We start from the raw sequence: 22,200 nt of genomic DNA, 5'->3' as shown, positions 1-22,200 counted from the left end.
ACCTAAAAACACTAACAGGCAACATTAAATAATGTTTCACAGAACAAAATGATTAGTTGTCCCCTTTAATCGAAAAACGAACATGTGTATTGGTGTTCAGCAACATATAATCTATCATTTTGATAGTTTTTTTTTTTAAGAATTGGAATATATTTAAACATAACTGTAGAAATGTAGCAAATTACGGTTTTATTCAGTTTTGTATAGTGCCAGGTTTTGAACTTAAGTTTAAAAGTTTTAAAAATAGTTTTTAAGTTGGCCTGTAGGTATGAAGAGTTTTGGTCGTGGTTGTGTTTGAGTGAGAAAAGAATACATGTCATTTGAAAGATGTAGTTATTGAATGTTTTTGTGAAGTTTTGAAAAACTGATTAAAGTATTGAGGAACTAGTGCATACACATGGAAAAGGTATTCGGTGTGACCATGTGGAGTAATGCAATGTAGTTACTTTATAATAGGCTACATTTGGAAATTTATTACAAATAGACAATCCTTATCACAATTATCTAACAATTCGCATATCACAACTGTCCATGGAGATTTAAGTAGAAAAGTAAATGGTCCATGACAATATTTGTTGTGGCGATTGTTTGGCTGAGTGCGGCACTGAATGCTACATAATAACCCAGAGTCGATTACACCGGTTACATTAATTCGTTACATATTCATTGTCAACATTTGCCAGACCCCAAATCTGAGACCTTAATATCAGTGATAAATAGCAACAGTGAAAGTAGTGCAACAAGATCTCAAGCACTGGAAGAAAAGACTGAGGGCAAAACAATTATAAAGCTGTAAAACTATGTACAAGTTGGAGTAAAAATCATATAAACGTTTCAACTGATGTTCCGACATTTTTTGAGCATGCTTTCCCATTTATAAGAAACATTGTCAGGCTTCCTGGAGAGGCACTTCAGGAAAAACAAAAAAAGTTCAAACCAAAGCTTCTGTTGGTTATAAAACTAGCTGCCATTAGACTGCCTACTAAAACAACAGTTGGCTTTGATCAGGATTCCTTCAATAAGCTGCAGATAAAGTGACTGTAAAATGTTTGTGTTTGCATGTGAAAGCAGGCAGCACTGCTGATGTTGGAGAACCCTGGGCTTGGTTGGTACTTCATGAACTCAATATGATAGTCTCTCTTTCACTGCTCAGACTGAGGTTTAAAGTAATCTTCTGTCCTAAATACACTGGGAAGCTCTTGATGCCTTTGTGATTGTCTTCTTGGGCTAGCAGGTTTCTGAAGACAAAGAAGAGGAAGTAAACATTTGTTACCAGTTTTTAAGGCATGCCAAATAATATGGCATGCATGTCTATACAACCCCAGTTCCAGAAAAAGTTTTGTAAAATGCAATAAAATCAAGAATCTGTGAGTTGTTAATTCTCTTTTACTTTTATTTTGATTGAGAAAGTGCTGAGAAAAGATTTCCAAAGCTTCATTGACCAACGTAAATGTATTTTGTAAATATAGACACATTTTGATTGCTGCAACACACTCCAAAAGAGTTGGGACAGAGGCAAAATAAAAGTGAAAAGGTTAAAGAATATCCAAATTAAACTGTTTTGAAACCGTTCACAGTAAGAAAGTGAATTGGTAATAGGTGAGGGATCATAAATAAAAAGGAACATGTCAGTCTTTGCAAGCCAAGGTGTCTCATAACTCAGCCAAATTTAATTAGAAAATGTTAAACCAAAAATCCCATTTCTCAATGCAAAATTGCTAATAATTTAGGTCTTTCACCAACTAGCATCCATAATATTGTGAAAAGATTCAGGGAATCCAGAGAAATCACTTTCTGTGTAGAGCAAAAACAGGAAACCGCAGGTGAATTTGTGTGACCTTTGAGCCCTCAGATGGCACTGGATAAGAAACCTTCATGTTGCAGTGTTAAATATAGCCGCATGGGCTCAGGAGTACTTCAGAAAACCACTGTCACTTAACACAGTCTGCCGCTGCATCAGTTAATGCAACCTGAATCTCTGTTACTCGAGGAGAAAGCAATACATCAGCTCTAAGCAGTGAGGCCTTGGGGTTCTGGGCTTGAACTCATCTCAGATAGTAAAAAAGTAATTGTGTGCTGTGCTCAGATGAGTCCACATTGCAACTAGTTTCTCGGAAAAATGGACCATCCAGACTTTTACCAGTGACAGATGACAAAGCAAAGCAAAGGTCTGTCATGATATGAGGCTACAGCACAGCAAACAGAATGGGTGACTGGCAAATGTGCGATGGTCCCATTTAATCATATACTGGGATTTTACAGAGACCTATACTGCCATCAAGATGACGTCTTTCATGGGAAGTCCATGGTTATTAGATCAAGACAATGCCAAGTCTCATTCTGCATGTGCTACAACAGCGTGGTTTCGTAGAGCATCTGAAGGATTGAATCGAGCTAGATTGGACAAAAATGTTGTTTGCAAAACTTTAACAATTAGTATCCTCAATTCCCAAACAATTAAACCTTGTACTTTAAAGGAAAGTTGATGTGACAATGTTAAACATGCCTCTGTCCTAGAGTGTGTTGTAGAAATCAAAATCAAGGTTTGTTTATATTCACAAAATAAAAGTAAGTAGGTAAGTGAAAACATTAGACATTTTTCTTTGTACGTTAGTCAGTTCAATAAAGGTTAAAGAGAATGAACAAATAACATATTCTTGATTTTCTGGAATTGGGGTTTTATATATAAAGACCTCACATTTAAAAAACCTGGTACGGCCATTGTGCGGAAGATCTTTTTGAAGGCGCCTGGTATTGTCCCAACTTCACCTTCGACTTGAGTTACTTGTTCTTCCATTTCACTGACATTGACTCCGACCATTTTGACAAAGGCCTGAGAATTAGACAGCACACTTGAAACAACAACAAAAATGTCCATTTATCAGTATGGTTTACACTTTAAACTTGGAATGTTTGACAGCATTTAAAGTTATTACCTCCAATTTGTCAATTTTTTGATAAATCTCTCTCATCTCTTTAGATTTTCTTTGTATCTGTGGTAGGTTCTCATTGACCACCTGTGAGGTGTCATTTCGAATCTATTAAAGGAAATGAAAAAGTTATCTAGAATACTAATTTCTTTGCAGAATTGTCAGTAAAACACAGATGGCCACAGTGCTTATTAAAGCAGAGGTTACTGTTGAAGTTGTTAAACTTAAACTTACTTTGTGTCAGATAGTCGGCTGGGCAACATTTAAACTAATGAAAAATTATTAGTAAAAGTTTTAGGTTTAGTTAATAACAATACTTCTTATTGTAAACATGATGAATTAAAAAAATTGCATTTCATAAGTGTGGCTTTGCACTGAATACTTTCAGCACTAACTTGTTAAAATCAATAGAAAACACATTGATCTTACCATATCAAGCATACCAACAAACTCATCGACTCTTGTAAGCATTTCCTCCAGGCTTTTCTCCAAGCACAGGACCTGCACAGCAAAAACCACATGATATACTGGAAATATAATTGTGTGTACATGTGATAGAAACATTTAGATGGACAAACAGTTTCTTCACTTGCTACCTTGTAAAATAACAGGACCATAAAGAATTCAAGTCATGAGTCAGGAATTTAATATAATTCAGTCAGCAGTGCAGAGAACAAGTCAGTCTGTCTTTATCCCATATCACGCTCAACAAATTAGGCTTGATATAATAATTCCTGTGCTCCAACAGGATGAGTACACAGATGTGTGGAAGAGTTGGTCATCAAAAAGCTTGAGATACAGACTTACAGGGGCCTGTAATCATAAAGCAGGATTCGGTTGTTAGCTTGCGCAAACCCAGGATAGGCTTTCATCTGTGTTCATCACAACAGCAGTGTACAAGTACTACACACAACTAACCTGCTACAGAGTTCTGTCGTTCAGGCTAAGATAAAATCTGATAAAATAATAATAATAATAATAAAAAAGATTCGGGCTAAACATGTTTCAAGACTGTCCTGCTTTCATGTGGATACACTTCGTAGTTAAAGGGATATTTCAACCAAAAAAAATAGATTTACTTGTGTATGTAGATTAGTTCTGTTCTGTGAACAAACACATTTTCATCATGGATGACCTGAGGATGAGTAAATATTCAGCAAATGTAAAAAATGTGTTTGTGTGTGTGTGTGTGTATATATATATATATATATATATATATATATATATATATATATATATATATATATATATATATATATATATACACACTTTTTTTTTTATTTATTAGGTTTTGTCAAACGAAAACTTATCCTGGAATCCTGAATTTGTTCGGCTTGCTTCAGGACATTCTCTTGTAGAACTTTAGGGTGTAACCAAGAATTCAGAGTTCCATAAATTTGGAAATGTAACCCTCAGCCGATGCTAGAGAGGCCTGCCAATGTCACAAAGAACATGACCTGCTTTTGGAGTGATTTTGGTTAGACAACCACTCCCAAGAAGAGCAACTGGAGTTTTGAATTTCTTCACACTGTACTCCATTCAATTCTTCACAAAAGGTTTTGTCATCATTTTCAGCCCGGTTAACTTAAACTTTCTTTTTTGTCAGAAGTTTGGCCAAACCCAGGTTCATGTTCTTCAAAAGAGCAGGGGGCGCTAAAATCACATGATTTTAATCCCATGAACTGAAACAACTGACTTCAATGATCTCTTTACATGAACAGACAACGTTCAGGTTCACATGCTTTCTCAAACAAATATGGTTTAAAACATACAGACGTGGTATTATTTATTTAACTTGATTCTCTTAATCTACAAGTGTACTTCTACTAGAATCACCTTATTCCAATTAGCATCATAAAGTGTAATTATGTGAGGAATCTGATATTATACTCATGGGAGGAACCATATACTGAAAGCCAACATGTCAAACACACTCAAAATAAATATAATCCAAAGTGACTTTCAAGGCATTCAAGATATACAGTTCATCAGTTTATAATTAACTTAGACAAGCATAGTGATACATAGTGATACATAGTGTACTCGGAAGTAAAAATAAATAAATAAACGAGTTCTGGAATTTTACCAGTAGGATTTTTTAACTGGAATGTCAGAGTCAGAGTTCTGACTATGGAACTTAAAGGAACCACTTCAACCCTGAGTTGAGAACCCAATATGATGGCTCAGCACATTAACAGAAGAGTAAGAGTAATCATATATTGTCAATGAACACACTAACCAACCTCTATCTGTGAACATTTGTCATTATTTGTGCAAATTATTGTAAGATGTGGTTTTCATCAACTATTACGCTAACAATGTATGTGTCCATCTTGTAGGGATGGTCAGTACCACTTATTTTGTTTTTGATACAATACCGATACTTTCAAAGGCCAGTATCGTTGATATCGATACAGATCCCCCTAAACTGAACTTTTAAATATTAAATGTATGAAATTTAATTATTAATACTAAAATAGGTAATTGATGCCCATTTAACATTATTTGAAAGTTATTTTAACATTCAATACACATCAATTACAACTTATTAGATAATAGTTTTGTTTACACTTGGTTAAAATATGTTTACTGTAGTGGTAACCACAATCTGCAAATACTATAGTACAACCATGGTTCATTATCACAAGGGACTGCCAGCTGCACCCATAAAATGCATCCCTGACAGTGTATTATTTATATTAACATTAGTTACAGAATAGAACATGATCAATATGAACTTCTAACATTCAATTTAAATAAATGTAATTGCACAAACTATAGTCTACAATTTTAATTTGTTTATTGTGAAACATCTCAAACATCTCATCTTTTTCCAGTGTAATGTCAATATAAAATTCTTGTTTAGATTTCAGTAACACATTTTCAATTGTGCTGTAGTCTGATCAAATCACAGCTGCGCCAATATTCAAAACAGCATGCTTGACTTATGTAATAATATAATAACCAAGCTGTATAATATAATAGAATAATCTGAAGTTTATCGTGACCTGATTTTATTGTTTACATTGGTGTTCGGCCATTATTATACAGACGTGCCAAAAGCTCCGTACCTCTTCTCCTGCGGTGGCTCTGATATAAGAGGAGTAAGTGACGGCTGTGTGTGTGAGCAGCTCGTGGTCATGTGTCTGCTCCGGCTCGCTTTGGTCCGGGGTTTCTCCGGCTGCTGAGCTCGGGCTCTGGGCCACTGCAGCGCCGAAGCTCGGGCTCTGAGACACAGAGCCGCTGCTCAGGGCCTCGCTCACCATAGAAAGGCTGCTGGCGCTCTGGGACACGATACCGCTGTCTCTGCTCACCTCCGCGCTGGACTCCTCCAGCGGTGACAGTACCGCCGCCCTGTCAAAGCGATGCTCCATGTTTCTCGGTCCACGACACTGCTCTTGTTTATGTGGAAGTGAACGCAGAGCAGCAAGTGCGCATGCGCGGGTTTAACAGCCAATCAGTGAACGGGTTGGCCACATGTTCGTCATGTGATATTCAGGGGTCAAATAATAATAATACACAGAAAGATATTATTATTGTTTTAATTTTTTATGTTATTATTTAATTATGGTAGATTAACTGATACTGGCGTTTCCTGTCCAATGATGATTTATAAAACGATTTCATTTAAAGTTGTTCATGAAAGATCTCTGATCGCTTAACCTGTTAACTGTCACCGGGCCCCTCGGTGGGCCCCATACATTTACTTCACTATATTACAATTAAATCATAATCTAATCATGACAAACTATCGATCACCTAAAGGATTATTAGGAACACCATACTAATACTGTGTTTGACCCCCTTTCGCCTTCAGAACTGCCTTAATTCTACGTGGCATTGATTCAACAAGGCGCTGAAAGCATTCTTTAGAAATGTTGGCCCATATTGATAGGATAGCATCTTGCAGTTGATGGAGATTTGTGCAATGCACATCCAAGGCACGAGGCTCCCATTCCACCACATCCCAAATATGCTCTATTGGGTTGAGATCTGGTGACTGTGGGGGCCATTTTAGTGCTGTGAACTCATTGTCATGTTCAAGAAACCAGTTTGAAATGATTCGAGCTTTGTGACATGGTGCATTATCCTGTTGGAAGTAGCCATCAGAGGATGGGTACATGGTGGTCATAAAGGGGTGGACATGGTCAGAATCAATGCTCAGGTAGGATAAGGCATTTAAACGATGCCCAATTGGCACTAAGGGGCCTAAAGTGTGCCAAGAAAACATCCCCCACTCCATTACACCACCACCACCAGCCTGCACAGTGGTAACAAGCCATGATGGATCCATGTTCTCATTCTGTTTATGGCACATTCTGATTCTACCATCTGAATGTCTCAACAGAAATCATCAGAGACTCATCAGACCAGGCAACATTATTCCAGTCTTCAACTGTCCAATTTTGGTGAGCTTGTGCAAATTGTAGCCTCTTTTTCCTATTTGTAGTGGAGATGAGTGGTACCCGGTGGGGTCTTCTGCTGTTGTAGCCCAAGGTTGTGCGTGTTGTGGCTTCACAAATGCTTTGCTGCCTACCTCGGTTGTAACGAGTGGTTATTTCAGTCAAAGTTGCTCTTCTATCAGCTTGAATCAGTCGGCCCATTCTCCTCTGACCTCTAGCATCAACAAGGCATTTTCGCCCACAGGACTGCCGCATACTGGACGTTTTTCCCTTTTCACACCATTCTTTGTAAACCCTAGAAATGGTTGTGCGTGAAAATCCCAGTAACTGAGCAGATTGTGAAATACTCAGACCAGCCCATCTGGCACCAACAACCATGCCACGCTCAAAATTGCTTTAAATCACCTTTCTTTCCCATTCTGACATTCAGTTCAGTTTCTCGATCACACTTTAGAAATCATCAGAAATTATATATCACTTGGAAACATAAAATCTCAAAATTCATCCTTTGAAACCCATTTTAAATTCAAAAATTGCATTACCATGAAAATGGTACATCTAAATCACGTTACAAAATGTATTCAGTCATGAATTATAAAAATTAAGACTTTCAAGTCTATGCTCAAAGATGTGAGTGACAGTTAAAAGGTTAAAATAATGTAATGAAAGAACAACAAAATGCGTTTGTCCATCTCAGAATTTTATTATGGATTTTTCTTTTTTTTTTAAACGATTGGCATCAGTAAAAACTATTTAGACAATATTCACATATATTTTTATTTTTTGTATTAAATGGTCTTTAAACTACCACTTTAAATGTGGTTTGACTGCCCAACTAATATATCGTGATTTGATGAGCATTTAGACACTGAACTTTATTGCATTAAACCATAAATATGACGCTGAAACTGTCCTTCCAAGACTGACTTAAGACCCAAGACAAATGTTGAACACATTTCTTTAGAAATCTGCTTTTTTAGCTCGTCTTGTTTTGGATTTATATGAATTTTATTTAATGTTAATAGAAATACACATATAAGATGAACCAAGACATGAACGGCAATGCAAAAAAAAAAAGAAGAAAAAAAAAGAAAAAATGATTTTTCAGCAAAAGAGACGCAGTCTAGGCAGTGACCAGCAGATGGCGACTCGCAACTAATGTTTTTCGACTCGCACACGCACGTGTTATACCATGTCTCTGCTTTTACCAAAAGGAAAATATTTCCAGTGGACAGATCCAAGTACTTGGTCTGTTTGAGTGAACTATGTCTGTAGGAGGGGCAGTAAGGCACATAAATGGTGGATATGAAGGTAAGTCTTTGTTCAAGAAGACAAAAACGATGCAGTCAAAGTAAAAAAAAAACGTACATCCACAGTGGTTTTAAATTATATACAAAAGTTATTCCAGACTCTCTCTATAAACAAAATTACTGGGTATAAACTGTGCATTCCCAATGTAAAACAGGATGATATAAGACTTTATCCATTTAATAGCTTAAGTTTGACTACTTAAAGGGACAGTACTCACCAAAATGGAAAATTCTGTCATCATTTACTCACCCTCAAGTTGCTCCAAACCTCTAAGAGTTTCTTTCATCTATTGAACACAAAAGCAGATTCAAGTTGCTCCAAACCTCTAAGAGTTTCTTTCATCTATTGAACACAAAAGCAGATTCTTACTTTCGAAGAATGTCAGTAACCAAACAGTTGACAGTAGTCACTGACTAAAACAAACAACTTTGGAAGTCAATGGCTACCGTCAACTGTTTGGTTACTGACATTCTTCAAAAGAAGAAAGAAACTCTTTCAGTTTTGGAGCAACTTGAGGGTGAGTAAATCAAGACAATTTTTTTTATTTTGTAGAGATCTATCCCTTAAAGCATGGTCAGTGGCTACATCAACATTAAATATCTGAATGGAGGTCAGAGGTGAGGCTCCATTAACATTGAGGTGACATACAGATGTACTAAACACAGCAGATATGCATCACCAAAAGATCATGATAATTAATATCAATGCTATTCAGTTTTTAACTTGGATTGGGCAGGGCAAAAAAGTGTTTGTATTTATGATTAAGTGTAAATTCATTTTGTCATTTGCATAATGTAACTGGCTTTTCTATTACGCTGGGGCAAATACTTGTTTTCAGATACAAAGCTTAAACAGAAGATAACAGTAGCACAGGTCTAAGCTCAATTCTGGTCCCAAGAGACATTTAGAAAACATGATTAAAATTAACCAGAGCTAAACAAGAACTGAGAAACACAGATAGACACGATAAAAAAAGTGGTTCTGCTTAGAAAGAGACATGCCACTAAATCTGAAACATTTGTGACAGTTAAGACATTACAACATAGGAAAACATTTAAAAGAGTAAAATTCCAGATATTGTTTCTGTTAAATTATTCATTATTCAAATCCCTTAAGGTTTGGTGAGTTTCAAAGTGGAGTCTGATGTCCCAGGCTGAAAGGCAGAGTCTCTGGGAGGGCTGGATTTTTTATGAGAGTATATGTATTATAGAGTGATGACTGTGCCATCCTCCTCCACCCCTCCTCTGGGTAAAGCCAGGCTGTGACGGGGGTCTGTCCTCAGGCTGCTGAGGATTTTGTGTAAGCTGCCATTGCTCTCCCGCATAGCGGGGTTGCTGCTGTGGTAGGGGTGGTGTTGGAGGGTAAGGTCCTTGTGCAACTTGTAACTTAAACTTTTGTGCACTGTGCCATTGAAGCTCGGTTGAGAATGGAAAGAGGCTGTGGACACTGTGGATGGTGGCCTTGTTTGGGGTCGTGTAGGGGGGCTGGGTGGGGTCACGGTGGTTGTTTGTGTCTGGGACCGGGATGCAGTTGAAGCTACCGAGGCATTGGAGCGTCGTGATGGCCTCTTGATGTTGCTCTCAATTACAATGTCCGACTCCTCGTCGCTTTCCAGATCCTCTGGGCTGTAGCCAAGAGAAATGGCGGTGGCACCAGATGGAGCGGTGATGGAAGGGTATCCCACCGAACCGTTGCTGTCGGATGACTGACCAGAGCTGCCCGAGATACGACTGCTGCGCACCACATTGTTGCGCTGGTTCACCGGCTTCACAGTCACAATAAGGTTGTGGCTGTTTGCAATCATCATGTCAGTCACCTGGTCCAAAGTTTTTCCTGTGACCTCGATGCCATTGACCTCCAGGACTTCATCATTGACGGCCAGCAGGCCCGTGCTATCGGCCAGGCCTCCAGGTACCATACGGGAAATGAAGATACCTGGGACCTTTTCCAAGCCATGGGGTGTAACACGGACACTGGTTCCATCACGGATGTAGAATCCCAGGGGCTTGTCCGAGCCATGCCGATAGAGCCGAACTCTCCGGTGAGATTCAGGAAGGATGTCCACATCAATAATGGATGACACGGGACGGAAATCCTGAGGCATGCCAATGCGGATGTGGGGCCGTTTGCGGTTCAGATCGTTGCGAAGAGTGACCACGGCCTTCTTTTTCCGGGTCAGAGTGCTGGTGCCAAAGCTGCTGTAGTCAACCTCTTCTGCAAGAGAAAACAAGAATGACAACTGTTAATACTTTGCACTTGAAGCTTAAGACTAAAGTACAGAAATTTACAGAAACATGGTAAACCAAGATAACAGATCCGTCAGATAAACTTTAACCTTAGTACTGTTCATATGAAGTTGATGAGGACAAGAGTGCAAATCTAATAAGACCTGCCTGACGTTTTATACCCCTCAGATGGCTCCATGGATTATGATTTAACATGTTTTTTTTCTAACAAAAAACACGAGGCCGGCTTGGAGGCCATCATTATAAAAACAAAACCTCAACTGGTGAAAAAACATGACTGTCTCTGTTGTAGGTATTCAAGCAGAGATGAAGTTTTCCACATGTTCTTATGTACCCTGATAAGTGCTGTAAGAACTCCATGCTACTGGAGCAAGTAGATTAAGAGATCAAGTGTGATCACAAATCCTACTGACACATGCAACACATCTTAAAGCAGAACTGAATTGCCCCAATAAGGACGGGGATCTGCTTACCATGGTGAGGTTACTTGTGAAGCTAATGACAGAATATAATTTGAGGAACAGAGTGTTTCAATAAGGCTTTTCTTTGAACATTAACATAACTTGCTTAAAAACAGCCCCCTCTGTGCTGAGTCAGCAACCACACCTGGACTGTTCTTTGTCTATATAAGGTACAGTTTTCAGTGTAACCGATTTCCCAGCATGAGTTCTCAGGGATATACAGGCAAGAAAATGCCCACCTTCTGTTCAATTACTCTTTAAATAAATGTTTTAATGCTTTTAAAAAGCTTCCGAATTTATCAAAGCATCCAGCCACAGTTGTTCTTAGTTTGGCTCTTTGGTGGCCTGATTATTATGATCGAGTCCAGACAGGCTTTTTTTTATGTCCTGGAATTTTCACAACTGCAAGTCTCTGGTTAGAAAACACACTGAAGTGCTTCTGCTTCTGGCTTTCATTAGGACTCAACTGTCTTCTTCTCATGTCTTCTTCTGAGAAGAACTATGAACACCTAACGGAACACGTAGGAACTTAGGGACTGGTTTTCGTCATTTTTTTTTGGAACTGGTGTACTTTGTAAATAATCAAATACAAAGTTGATCCTAAAGTCTGGAAGCTGAGACTTGGAGTTATGGCAATGAATATATTGTTTTTCCAGGTTTTCCTGGCAGAAACTAGACTGGATTTTCCATTCTGTCTCTCAGTGATCAGTCTGGGTTGGTATCGGCATAGACCCAATGTGGATCCTTTAACCTCCAATGGGACAAGGGCAAGCCATTGAGTCACCAAGCCTAAACTACTCTTGACAGAGTAATCCTCGCTGCACTGATGCATTATGGGAAAACAAATTCACCTCAGTGATCTAAGGCTGGCTGTTTCCAGAAATTTTTAGGGTAAAGTGAATGGCTAGTGCCTACCAGACAGAAAACAAAGTCTACAGGTTCAAGGTGGTTTCATTAATTGGCAGTTTTCAGAAAAGAGAGGGATGTTGAGTCAATAGCTGATGAACAACATGCCCAAATCATTATTTCATGATTTCCTGACGGCTTGATGATGTAAATATCCTTATAGCTTAAACAGTCATGGGCTACCTGTATAAAGATTCTACACTTTATCCAGGAGCTATAATGACTTTCCAAAGAAGAAATGAAACCATCTGTAAAAGGGTGTTGGACAATATACCAGTACAGCAATATTGCAAAAACATAAAAAATACAATAAATAAATAAATAAATAAAAAGTTCTGAACTATTTTAACAGTTGATAAAACAGATCAGGCAATCAAGGCCTACAAACAGTCAACTCTACCCAGAGAAAGCATTTATCATATGCTGTCATTAAGAAATAGACAGCTCAGATTAATAAATTAATGTTTCAGTGTTGTGCCTGGCACTGCATTCACCTGACTAGGCTCCATGGGAAGGGGCCCAGTATCAGGGGTCACTGGAGATGTGGTTGGAATAAACCCTAAATTCCAGGACACTGTGCCTCAACTAGGAATGCAGTAGTTGTTCACAACTTAACCGAGATGACCCGCAACATGTTTAAAGCATAATTCATCAGTTGAGCGTTGCGAATGGCCCCCCTCAGTCACCTACGGGTGGGTGTGGGAAAAGGGAGTGGGCGAGGTCTCTGGCCATTGTTCATGTCGTCCCATCTCTCGTTAACTTCCACACTGAAAGGGTCCCTTTTCAAGTTCTGCTGGATTTTTACAAACGCTCATAAAAGCAGGACTCAAAAGAGTTTTACGACCAATCATTATGCCTCCCAACACAGTTTATTTTCCCATTTTCTCCTGCATTTCCTACTGTGTGTTCTGGAGAAACTGATAATGTGATCCACTTTCCTATTTCCAAAACACCCTGCCCAAATTCCTGTCTGGGTTCTATTATTTGTGCTTACTGTCACTTGTCAAGCTGGAGAAAAATGCTCTTGGTGGGAGTCATCCACCGATGTCACAAGGGAATAAACTGTTGTGCATTAGCATTGAGTGACAGAAAGTGCTAAGCTGCTAACTCAATTCTGCATGACAATCCCTTGCCTGTGAGGCCAACCAGCTTACAATGACAAAACTATATAGCACCCTGAAAAACAGAACATTGATTTCTATAACATCGCCAAACTACCAGGGGAAAGAAAGGGAACTCTAATGTGAACTTGCATATATTATCTGATTATATAAATATTAAGCAGACACAGGTACTAGAGGGTTCACCATAGTGCAGATTCAGGGGTAGAGTCCCTGGGAGAATCAGTCTGTGTTTGCTTTAAACCGCTGGACTCAAATTTCCCTGGATGAATGGACCGATGGCTTTTGGCTTCTCCTCGTAGCCCTGAGAGACATTAGAGGAGGAAGCCCCTCCTTCACGGGTGCACACTCAGCAGAGCTCTCTGTGCTGGCTCCTACACACCCCTATGGGTTTTAACTTGTGTTACCCACAGTGCACTGACGTACACATCTGGGAGAAGTTAGCAGGCAGCGGTGAAGGGTGGAGACGCTGTCGGGAGATTAAGCTCCCTTGCCATCTTTTTGCAATGTTGCATAAGGACTTCTTTTAACAGGTAAACAATCTACAAAAGTTATTTTAGACATTCCACCAAGTCTACCCTGGTCTTGAGAGTATTTCAGTTCACATGCTTCTCAATGCTGCTCTACACATAAACCATCTATATACAAAAACATATGCTTAGTGTTTAACCTTGTTCTCCACCCCCTATATGTTCTGCAAGTGTGGCCAAGTTTAGGACATGACTGCCAAGAAGCCCTGAGCATGCCCTATCATTACGCGACATAATCTCTGAGGCTGTACGTAAAGTCCACAGAAATGTACAGTAAATAAAGACTATTACCAATGATCATGTAAAGCTCTGAGGCTGAAAGTAAATGTTTGCTTATGAAGTGTGTATGGAGCTGGCAAAAATGAAAACGATGTGGAGAACTGAGGAAGACTGTCAGGAAGCAGAACATGGTTCAGGATGCACTGGTTGCCCTCTTAATGCTGTGGTGACTGTTGGTGATACCTTTATGACTGCTTATGCATGAGTCAGAGGAAACTGATTAGTTTCAACCTCAATGAACATTGAACAATGGCAAAAGATGGCCCAGGTTGAAAACGGCTGGGAATCACGGCTTTGAGAGTCAACAAAACTAAATGAAACCATGTGGCTCGAGATGATACATTGATGTGTAAAGACACAAAATGATCGGTCTGTGCAAGAAACTGAACAGTATTTACATAGTTTTTTTACCTCTGATTTTCACCGCAATGTCTGAACTGTCCTGAGTCTGTTGACTCCTGACAGCTGACTCCTGGCGCGTCATCTTCATCTCGCTTTATGACGGATCGCAGACTTATAAATGCATTACCGCCACCTATCTCTCAAATGGACCATTGACACTCCAAATTGAGATTGTAGATGGAGTGTCAATAGTCCATTTGAGAGATAGGTGGTGGTAATGCACTTATAAGTCTGCAAGCAAGAAGAAGAAAAAAATGTCTCATGTGCAGACTGAAGAAGAAGATGCGAACAATCTCAGGACAGTTTAGACATTGGTTAAAATCAGAGGTAAAAAAACAAATATACTGTGTCAGACCGATCTTTTCTGTCTTTACACATCATTGTATCGTCACGAGCCGCAGGGCTTAATTTGGTTTTGTTTGTGTATGTTTTATGACTCTCAAAGCCGTGATTCCCATCAACTTACATTATAGGACTGACAGACTGCAACAGTTTCAGTTAAAAATCTCAGTTTGTGTTTTTCCGAATAAACAAACAAAGTCACCTACATCTTGGATTCCCTGGGGGTAAGCACAGCAGATAAACATACAATTTTAATTTTGGGGTGAACTATCCCTTTAAGTCTGTATTAGAACTATACTTGCCTTTGGTGAGATCTCTAGACCTAGTACCAGGTTCAAAGCTGGTGTGACTTCTAAAGGAATAGTTCATCCAAAATTGAAAATTATTCCATAATATTTTCACCCTTAAACCATCCGAGGTATAATTTAGAACATTGCAGCATTTTGAGACTGATACTAATAAAAATCTAGAGTATAGCCAAAATAACTCGAGAGAGGGGTTAATTCTCACCTTTATTTCCACTACACCGATGTCATACATCAATACTTGACTTACTCATCACCACGGCAGTTTCTGGAAGCAAGGGATAATAGTTTATAAAGTTTTAAATATGGATATTTTTCTTTTTACAGAAGGCTTTCATTAACTCACTGGAGTTGTATGGATCTTTTATGATGGACGATTTTGGAGCTTCAGAAACTCTGTCGCCATTCAGTGCCATTACAAAGCTGATTAATAGTGACAACTGTCTGATAACTTGTAATACATCATTGATGTGCCATGAATGTAATCGCAGATATGCATTTTAAAAAATATTATAAGATGTGCTTGCCAACATAAATACTATTGCTATTATTGGCATTCATTCTGGGTTAGCAATCTGTTGTAAACTCACCATTTATGCCTGATGGATGGTAAAATAGCAAACAACTGCCATGGATTTAGATTGAAAGAGGGACCGAAGCCATTTGCAGGGCTACTTAGGGAGTTGGGATGCTTTTGACTTGGCAACTAAGCAACCACTCAAAATTCCATAGAAACTGCATAGCAACACCCTGAAAAATGACCTGCAAATCCCTAGCATTATGGCACCACTCTCTTTACATACAATCTAGTTCATAGTATTCAGTGTTGGGGGAAACGTAATCAATTGGAGTTATGGAATCACATTACTTTTTTCAAGTAACTAGTAAAGTAACGCATAACTTTTTAATTTACAAGAGAATATCTGAAGAAAGAAAAACTAAGCTAATCAGATAAACAGGGTTAAAAGATTCCTCGCACCTAAGATGAGCTAACTAACTTCTAAGGAAATGCATTTAGGTTCAGGTAGATACAGGCCACAAATGCATTAAATCATGCTTAACACTTTTAATACTGAACCTCTACAACTGCAAAATGTTTAAAGTTTTACCCCAGTTAGTAACACTTTATTCTGATAGTCCACTTCAGAGTAGTAACTTTGCTGACTGCTAGATGACATGCTAGCTGTAAATTGCAGAGTATAAAGAATGGGAATGTGTTGTCACAACCCAATGGATTGTGGGAATTTAGGACATGGGAGCTACAGTATGACGTGAATGCAGACGTTTTATATTATATTATTTTGTTTATATTATTCAACTTTGGAATGGTTGGAATGGTTAAGGCAGGGGTACTCAACGGGTGGACCGTCTGCATTAATTTTGTGGCATGCATGATGCTTAAGATTTGTATTACAGTTTGTCCTCAAAATATTAGGAAGCTTGATTTTATTAAATGTAGGCCAAGTATGCAATTACAATAGTAAAAGCTGCTCAACCTCTGCAAATGCTGTAACTAACGTGCAATTAAACTTCAAAGAGAAGCGTTTACCAATAAAAGAGGACATTTAATAATAGATTTTACTCCACAACATCAGTCGAGTGTTTGAAATAACTGCGGTTTTTGTTGTGTATATATATATATATATATATATATATATATATATATATATATATATATATATTTATATAAATAGCCAGATCACGAACAGATTCAACCACCCATGCAATCTTGTTTATAAATGACAGGATTCAGCTATCTATGTCAATTAAAGCCTTGAATCACACTGTAACATTCAAATCTGCCTTCGTGCTGCCGCTGATCCAGAGAGAGCAGTTTCTATGAAACATCTTTACAAAGTCTTTAGCATCGTTATTTCTGTGTAACAAACATTTAAATAATCACAGAAGTACTGGAATAAAAGTTTATAGTTCGGATATAAACTGCTGTCTACAGAAGCGATCAAAATGGAATAAATCACCCTTTTTTAAAGTGACAATGCTTCAAATGCCTCTTCGGGACAAGCGTCTTTCTTCCTGCTGTTATTGAGAAAGTGCTCTGTAGGGCAGGTTGAGGCTGGTCTTCCACACCTCTACTCAACACACACCTTTTCACAACCCACTTCCTGAAGGAGACCTGCTAAATAATGTGTTTCAAGATCTCAGATTCCGCCTCACTCCGCTTCCTTTGTTTGCTGTGATGACCCTCACATAACACACACTCACGCACCTCCATCACACACACACAGATGAGGTCTACATGCATTAAGAGCATGCTGATCTTTAGAAAGGCAAAGTAATCTTTATTTATATAGTTTTTTGTAAAAAAAAAAAAAAAAAAAAAAATTATGAATGAACTAAAAACATAATGACACCTCATGGTCAAGATCTTGCTACAGCAAGTTCAGCCAAAGGTCCTATCAAATGCTTCAAGCTGTCAGTTCCTCCACAGGAACAGCATCTGGTTTAACTGGCTTCTCCCACATTCACAGCTGAACTCCTGAACTGCACGGCAGCAGAGATTTGCAGGTGGCCCACAGATTTCTAAAAGCTGGTCAACTGAATCTGTTATCTAACAAAGAGTTACAGACTAAATCAAAGTCACCTAACTGACCACCGTATTTTGATGTAAATAAACCAGTTCAAATCACTGAAAACAATTATATTATTAAAAACCTAACATTCTCAATTTATACTTGATATTTTTATCTTCATCTCATCAGCAATTCCAATTTTGGCATGCTCTTCACCAGCTGACCACTAAAGGCCCAGGTGTATTCTCAACCTCGGATGAACACAGACGGATGAGCTGGACACATGTGCAGCATCACCTACTTGACTCAGGGACTCAACATCGATGCCGGATTAACATCATGATGTCTGTCAGCCATCAGCGATGGCCGATGGCTTCATCTATTGGCCCAACCCTAGCACTGAAACCAGTAAAGTGTTTTAATTTGCATACTATACATGATCCTAAATGAATGTGAGAATTATGATGTCCCAAATCAGAGTATGTTGAAATTAAGATGCCATGTGTGCCCTGATGCAGTTCTGTTTTTAGGGGAATTATGAAGTGAACATCACTGCATGCTGTTTGCATATACTACTGCCAACAATCCCTTGCACAACAAAATTGTCACTATTCTCTTCCGGCTCTTTTACATTTAAAAGCTGCAGCAGCAGTTACATAATAATGAATGGACCTTTTCACATTTCCGGGTTTATCAGCAGCAGAAGTCGTCAAAGTTGGGTTAACTTCAAGAGCAGTGAATGTGTGAGTACCACAAATATATTTTTGCATTCTGATTTGCACAAATAGCAAAAGAAAAAAACTTGTGACTTTCAATTAAAGGAAAAAAAAATTGAGAGAGACTGAAATCGGTAGTCAGAAAGGAGAACGATGTCAAATTTACCATCCCTCCCATAGACGCTGCATTAGAAACACCCTCGCATTAGCGTTAACTGTTTTTTCGTAATTTGATGCAAAGGTGATACAGTAGAATACAAAGAATAGTTTTATAAATGTTGCTGCCATGTCGTGGAGATACTGTGTGAAACTACTTTGTTTGGCCTTCCAAAAGAGGACACAACTAGAAATCAGTGGTTAAGTTGTATTTACAACACTGTTCTGGAACAGTTCAACCCAAATATTCAGATGTGTGCCGTGCATTTTATGGAGGACTGCTTTCTGAACCTGGAAGAGAAGACTAAAATGCCGTCTGTGTTTCTATAAAGTGAGGCAATTCCAACTTTGCAAGTACAGCCCAGATTCTGACTCGCATCCTGTAAGTACGTTTTCATATTTTAAGGGGTCATATGATGTGAAACAATAATGCACAGTGTGTTTTTTAACCTTAAACTGCATCAACACATTTCATTAAACCAAATACACAAAATAATGTTCTTTTTAACAACATCATATGACCCCTTTAAATAAATTTGCCACTGATGATTCAAACGCAAGTTTTGAGCAGTGTAGGGTAGCACTTGTTGTTTCTCCGATCACAAATGCAGACACGGTTTTGTGTTTATACTGCGCAATACACAATGCGTAAAAAGACAATATAAATCAGAGATGAAAAAGGAAGATTTCAATACATGAGGATTCTGAATGAGAGCAGTGTTTTTTTTTTTTTTAGCAAGCAATTAAAACTCGACTCGGACATGACCAAAGACTCGAGACTTGACTCAGACTCCAGCGATAAAGACTTCAGACTTGACTTAGACTTGTGAACATCTCTGGTATAAGTTATTATAATCTGTCATTATGTCCCCACTAGGCTTGCCGTGATATACATGTTTACTTATTTCCAGTTTTGTAAACCTATTTAAACTTTATGCAAGTAATTTTTTATTAGGGATAAAGCCTGCCCTATAGCATGGTGTATTTTTATTTGTTTTGCTAATAAAAGTTCTATGTTTTATATATAGGCTAAAGTGAGTGTGACATTGTATTTTGTTGTTGCATTCAAGCAATTGATGTCGAACTGCCACTAATTAAAACGTGTAAGTAAATGTGCACTGCGCTTTTAAGCTATTTAAAAGTGAATGAAAGCGAGGAAAAGAGGAAAAATTCGAACTAACTAAAAACCATCAATTGCTTTACACCCAATTTCTGCAATTTTAAAAGTAAAGTTAAATTTGCATGTAACATTTACAGGCTATTTAAAAGCAAAGGAAAGCAAGGAAAAGAGGGAATGCCCCCGCAGTGATACTGGTATTACCAGTGTGGTCACATGTTGATTAACCGGCTGGAAAATTTCCTCACCATCATGACCCTAGTCCCCGTTGGATGCAACAAATGCCTTGTTTGTACGTTTTTTTTTTTGCTTTTGTCTGGCCGTAACACAGCATCACAGCAGTGATGTAACATTTCCATCACAAGCTTGAGCTATTCAGCCAATCACAACGCACTGGATAGCTGGCCAATCAGTGTACACCTTGCTTTTCAGAACATTATCTTTGTAAAATCTAAGCGTTTCAGAAAGGCAGTGCATAGAGGAGAAACAATAATGTACAGTATGTGGAAAATGTGTTTTTGAAACCGCATGAACACATTTCATTACACCAAAGAACTGTAAAAGATGTTTTACATCAAACTGAAATATTCCTTATTGTAGCAATATTGAATCAGAATCTCCAGTAAATCAAACTCAGGTTGAATCAGGAAATAAGTATTGATGTATAGTCATGTGCAAAAAAGTCACTCACCTCTTGTTTCTTGCATGAAATTGTAGTTTTATAGAGTCCATTGATTAAAAGTGACAGTTGACATTTGTAATGTTGCACAAGATTTCTATTTTCTTTTTCTATTTTACTTTATTGAAATAGTATTTCACAACATAGCTGCCTTTTACTCTATCGTTGATCAAATAAATGCAGTCTTGCGGAGCATAAAAGCCTTCTAAAAAACAATTAAGAAACCTTACAGATGCCAAACTGTGGTACATGTAATTATGGGATGCAGGCCAGTATATTTCCCTCCCTTGTCACTTTTGGTATCTGAGAGTGGAACTGGGACCGTGCCAATCAGATCAATGTTAATGACATCTCACCAGCCTCTCAGATACCAGTGAGATAAAGCCTCTGCTCCAGTGTCATTATTTGTCAGGTGGCCCTCACAGTGAGGGGGAGCTTATTGTTTTAAAGGTCTCTGACCTATATACATGGCTTCCATTGGTGTCCCGCCATTCACAGTCTAACGGTCTCTTTAAATGAATGTCCACAATGTGTCCCCCTGCACCACGCTTTTAGCAAGCGAAAGCCAAATTGGGCAAACCACTAATAAGGCTAGTATGATTTCAAAATTACATCTTGTAGGATGGCTTAAACAATAGACTGCAATGAAAGAGGCAGGAAAGGAATGAGGAACGTGGCCTGTCCAACCACTGCAGATGAAAGGATTTAAGGAGGCATTCGCCATCCCCCCTACACACACACACACACACACACACACAAAACAAAACAAAGAGTGCAGATTCATTTCCCTCATTTGCTCACAAGATGGCCACTGCCTGTGAAGCATGACAAAGTTTAAAATGCTTTCTTTAAGCGGTCATATGTTTGTGTGCATTTATATACGTGAAAGATGACAGATTAAATCGTCTCCTGAGACTATTTTGGCTCTCGTGTGACAACTAAAGGCTGCAGTCAATCTATCAGTGGTCAAGTATGTTTACTTTTTGATACACTTAATGTTAACAATATAATGAGAGCAAATTACAAGTGAAAACTTAGAGGGGCAAGTCTACATTCTTGTAACTTTAACCTGTTAAAGCCTGTTCGCACCAACACCAACTTTCATGGCATGATTTTCACATTCTATTTGACCAAAAAAAAAAAAAACCTGACTAAATAAAAATGCAATTTCCCTCTATGATAATAGGTGGCGCTTACAGAAAAGAAGCATTTTTCATTCATCCCGTTTGTAGCTTTTATTGCTGTCAGTGTTGTAAATTTAAACCATTTGATGGAAAATAAGATCAATTCATTTAATGGGGTATATGGCAGGGCTCAGCAGGTAAGTTTGGCATCGGGCCAAAAAAAATAAAAAATTCCCCGCTAGATGGCAGGCCAGAACATGGTAAAAGGATAATTTAAGAAATTAATTGATGAAAAATGAAACTAGAATTGCCTGTGACAGACTGTTACAGTGTCTTTTGGAACTGGTATTGAGCTGTTACTCCTACAGCTGTAGTGTGGTAGGACAATCATTAAGAAAAAGCCACATTTGCGCAGTGAAAATGCTAGTGTAGAGAAAAAGTGTTTTCATTTTAAAATGCCGTTTTAAAATGAAAAAGCACTACTGTAATCACAGCCTTAGATGTTTGTGTCACTTTGAGAATACACAATAACATCTGTTCAATCAAATAAAAATGTTAATCACAAAAGTTTTGCACTGAACATTCGTCATTTGTTTGAACAGGACTATAGTCAAAGTGTCTTTCTGAGAAAACTTTTACAC

At 38.3% G+C, this 22,200-nt stretch overlaps 2 protein-coding genes across 2 annotated transcripts in view; both read right to left on the bottom strand.

Moving 5' to 3' along the window:
- Positions 1-429: 429 nt before the first annotated feature.
- On the bottom strand, positions 430-6,357 carry LOC132104446 (biogenesis of lysosome-related organelles complex 1 subunit 4-like). Its single transcript, XM_059509923.1, has 5 exons — positions 6,002-6,357; positions 3,360-3,431; positions 2,937-3,038; positions 2,699-2,833; positions 430-1,238 (listed from the first exon to the last, which is right to left on the bottom strand). Exons 1-5 carry the CDS (start codon positions 6,302-6,304, stop codon positions 1,143-1,145), a joined length of 708 nt encoding a protein of 235 aa, XP_059365906.1. The 5' UTR covers positions 6,305-6,357; the 3' UTR covers positions 430-1,142.
- Positions 6,358-8,106: 1,749 nt separating this feature from the next.
- LOC132104445 (partitioning defective 6 homolog gamma-like) overlaps positions 8,107-22,200 on the bottom strand; it is a 42,444-nt gene continuing 28,350 nt past the window's right edge. The window contains exons 3-4 of the mRNA XM_059509922.1: positions 8,968-10,858; positions 8,107-8,911 (exon numbers count right to left, since the gene is read on the bottom strand). Coding sequence (XP_059365905.1) covers positions 9,849-10,858 — 1,010 coding nt within the window. The 3' untranslated portion in view covers positions 8,107-8,911; positions 8,968-9,848. The remainder of the gene's footprint in view (positions 8,912-8,967; positions 10,859-22,200) is intronic.

The sequence above is a fragment of the Carassius carassius genome, chromosome 25, assembly GCF_963082965.1.
Source record: "Carassius carassius chromosome 25, fCarCar2.1, whole genome shotgun sequence".
NCBI classification, from domain to species: Eukaryota; Metazoa; Chordata; class Actinopteri; order Cypriniformes; family Cyprinidae; genus Carassius; species Carassius carassius.
Note: the sequence above shows the minus strand (reverse complement) of the source record. Positions and strands in the feature narration are given on the sequence as shown.

Excerpts from the sequence above, each read along its gene's own strand:
- LOC132104446 (XM_059509923.1), bottom strand. The coding sequence starts at position 6,304 with ATGGAGCATCGCTTTGACAGGGCGGCGGTACTGTCACCGCTGGAGGAG. Across the intron at positions 3,039-3,359 it reads TTGTTGGTATGCTTGATATG|ATTCGAAATGACACCTCACA; the intron begins GTAAGATCAATG and ends TTCCTTTAATAG. Across the intron at positions 1,239-2,698 it reads CCGTACCAGGTTTTTTAAAT|AAACCTGCTAGCCCAAGAAG; the intron begins GTGAGGTCTTTA and ends CTTTGTCTTCAG.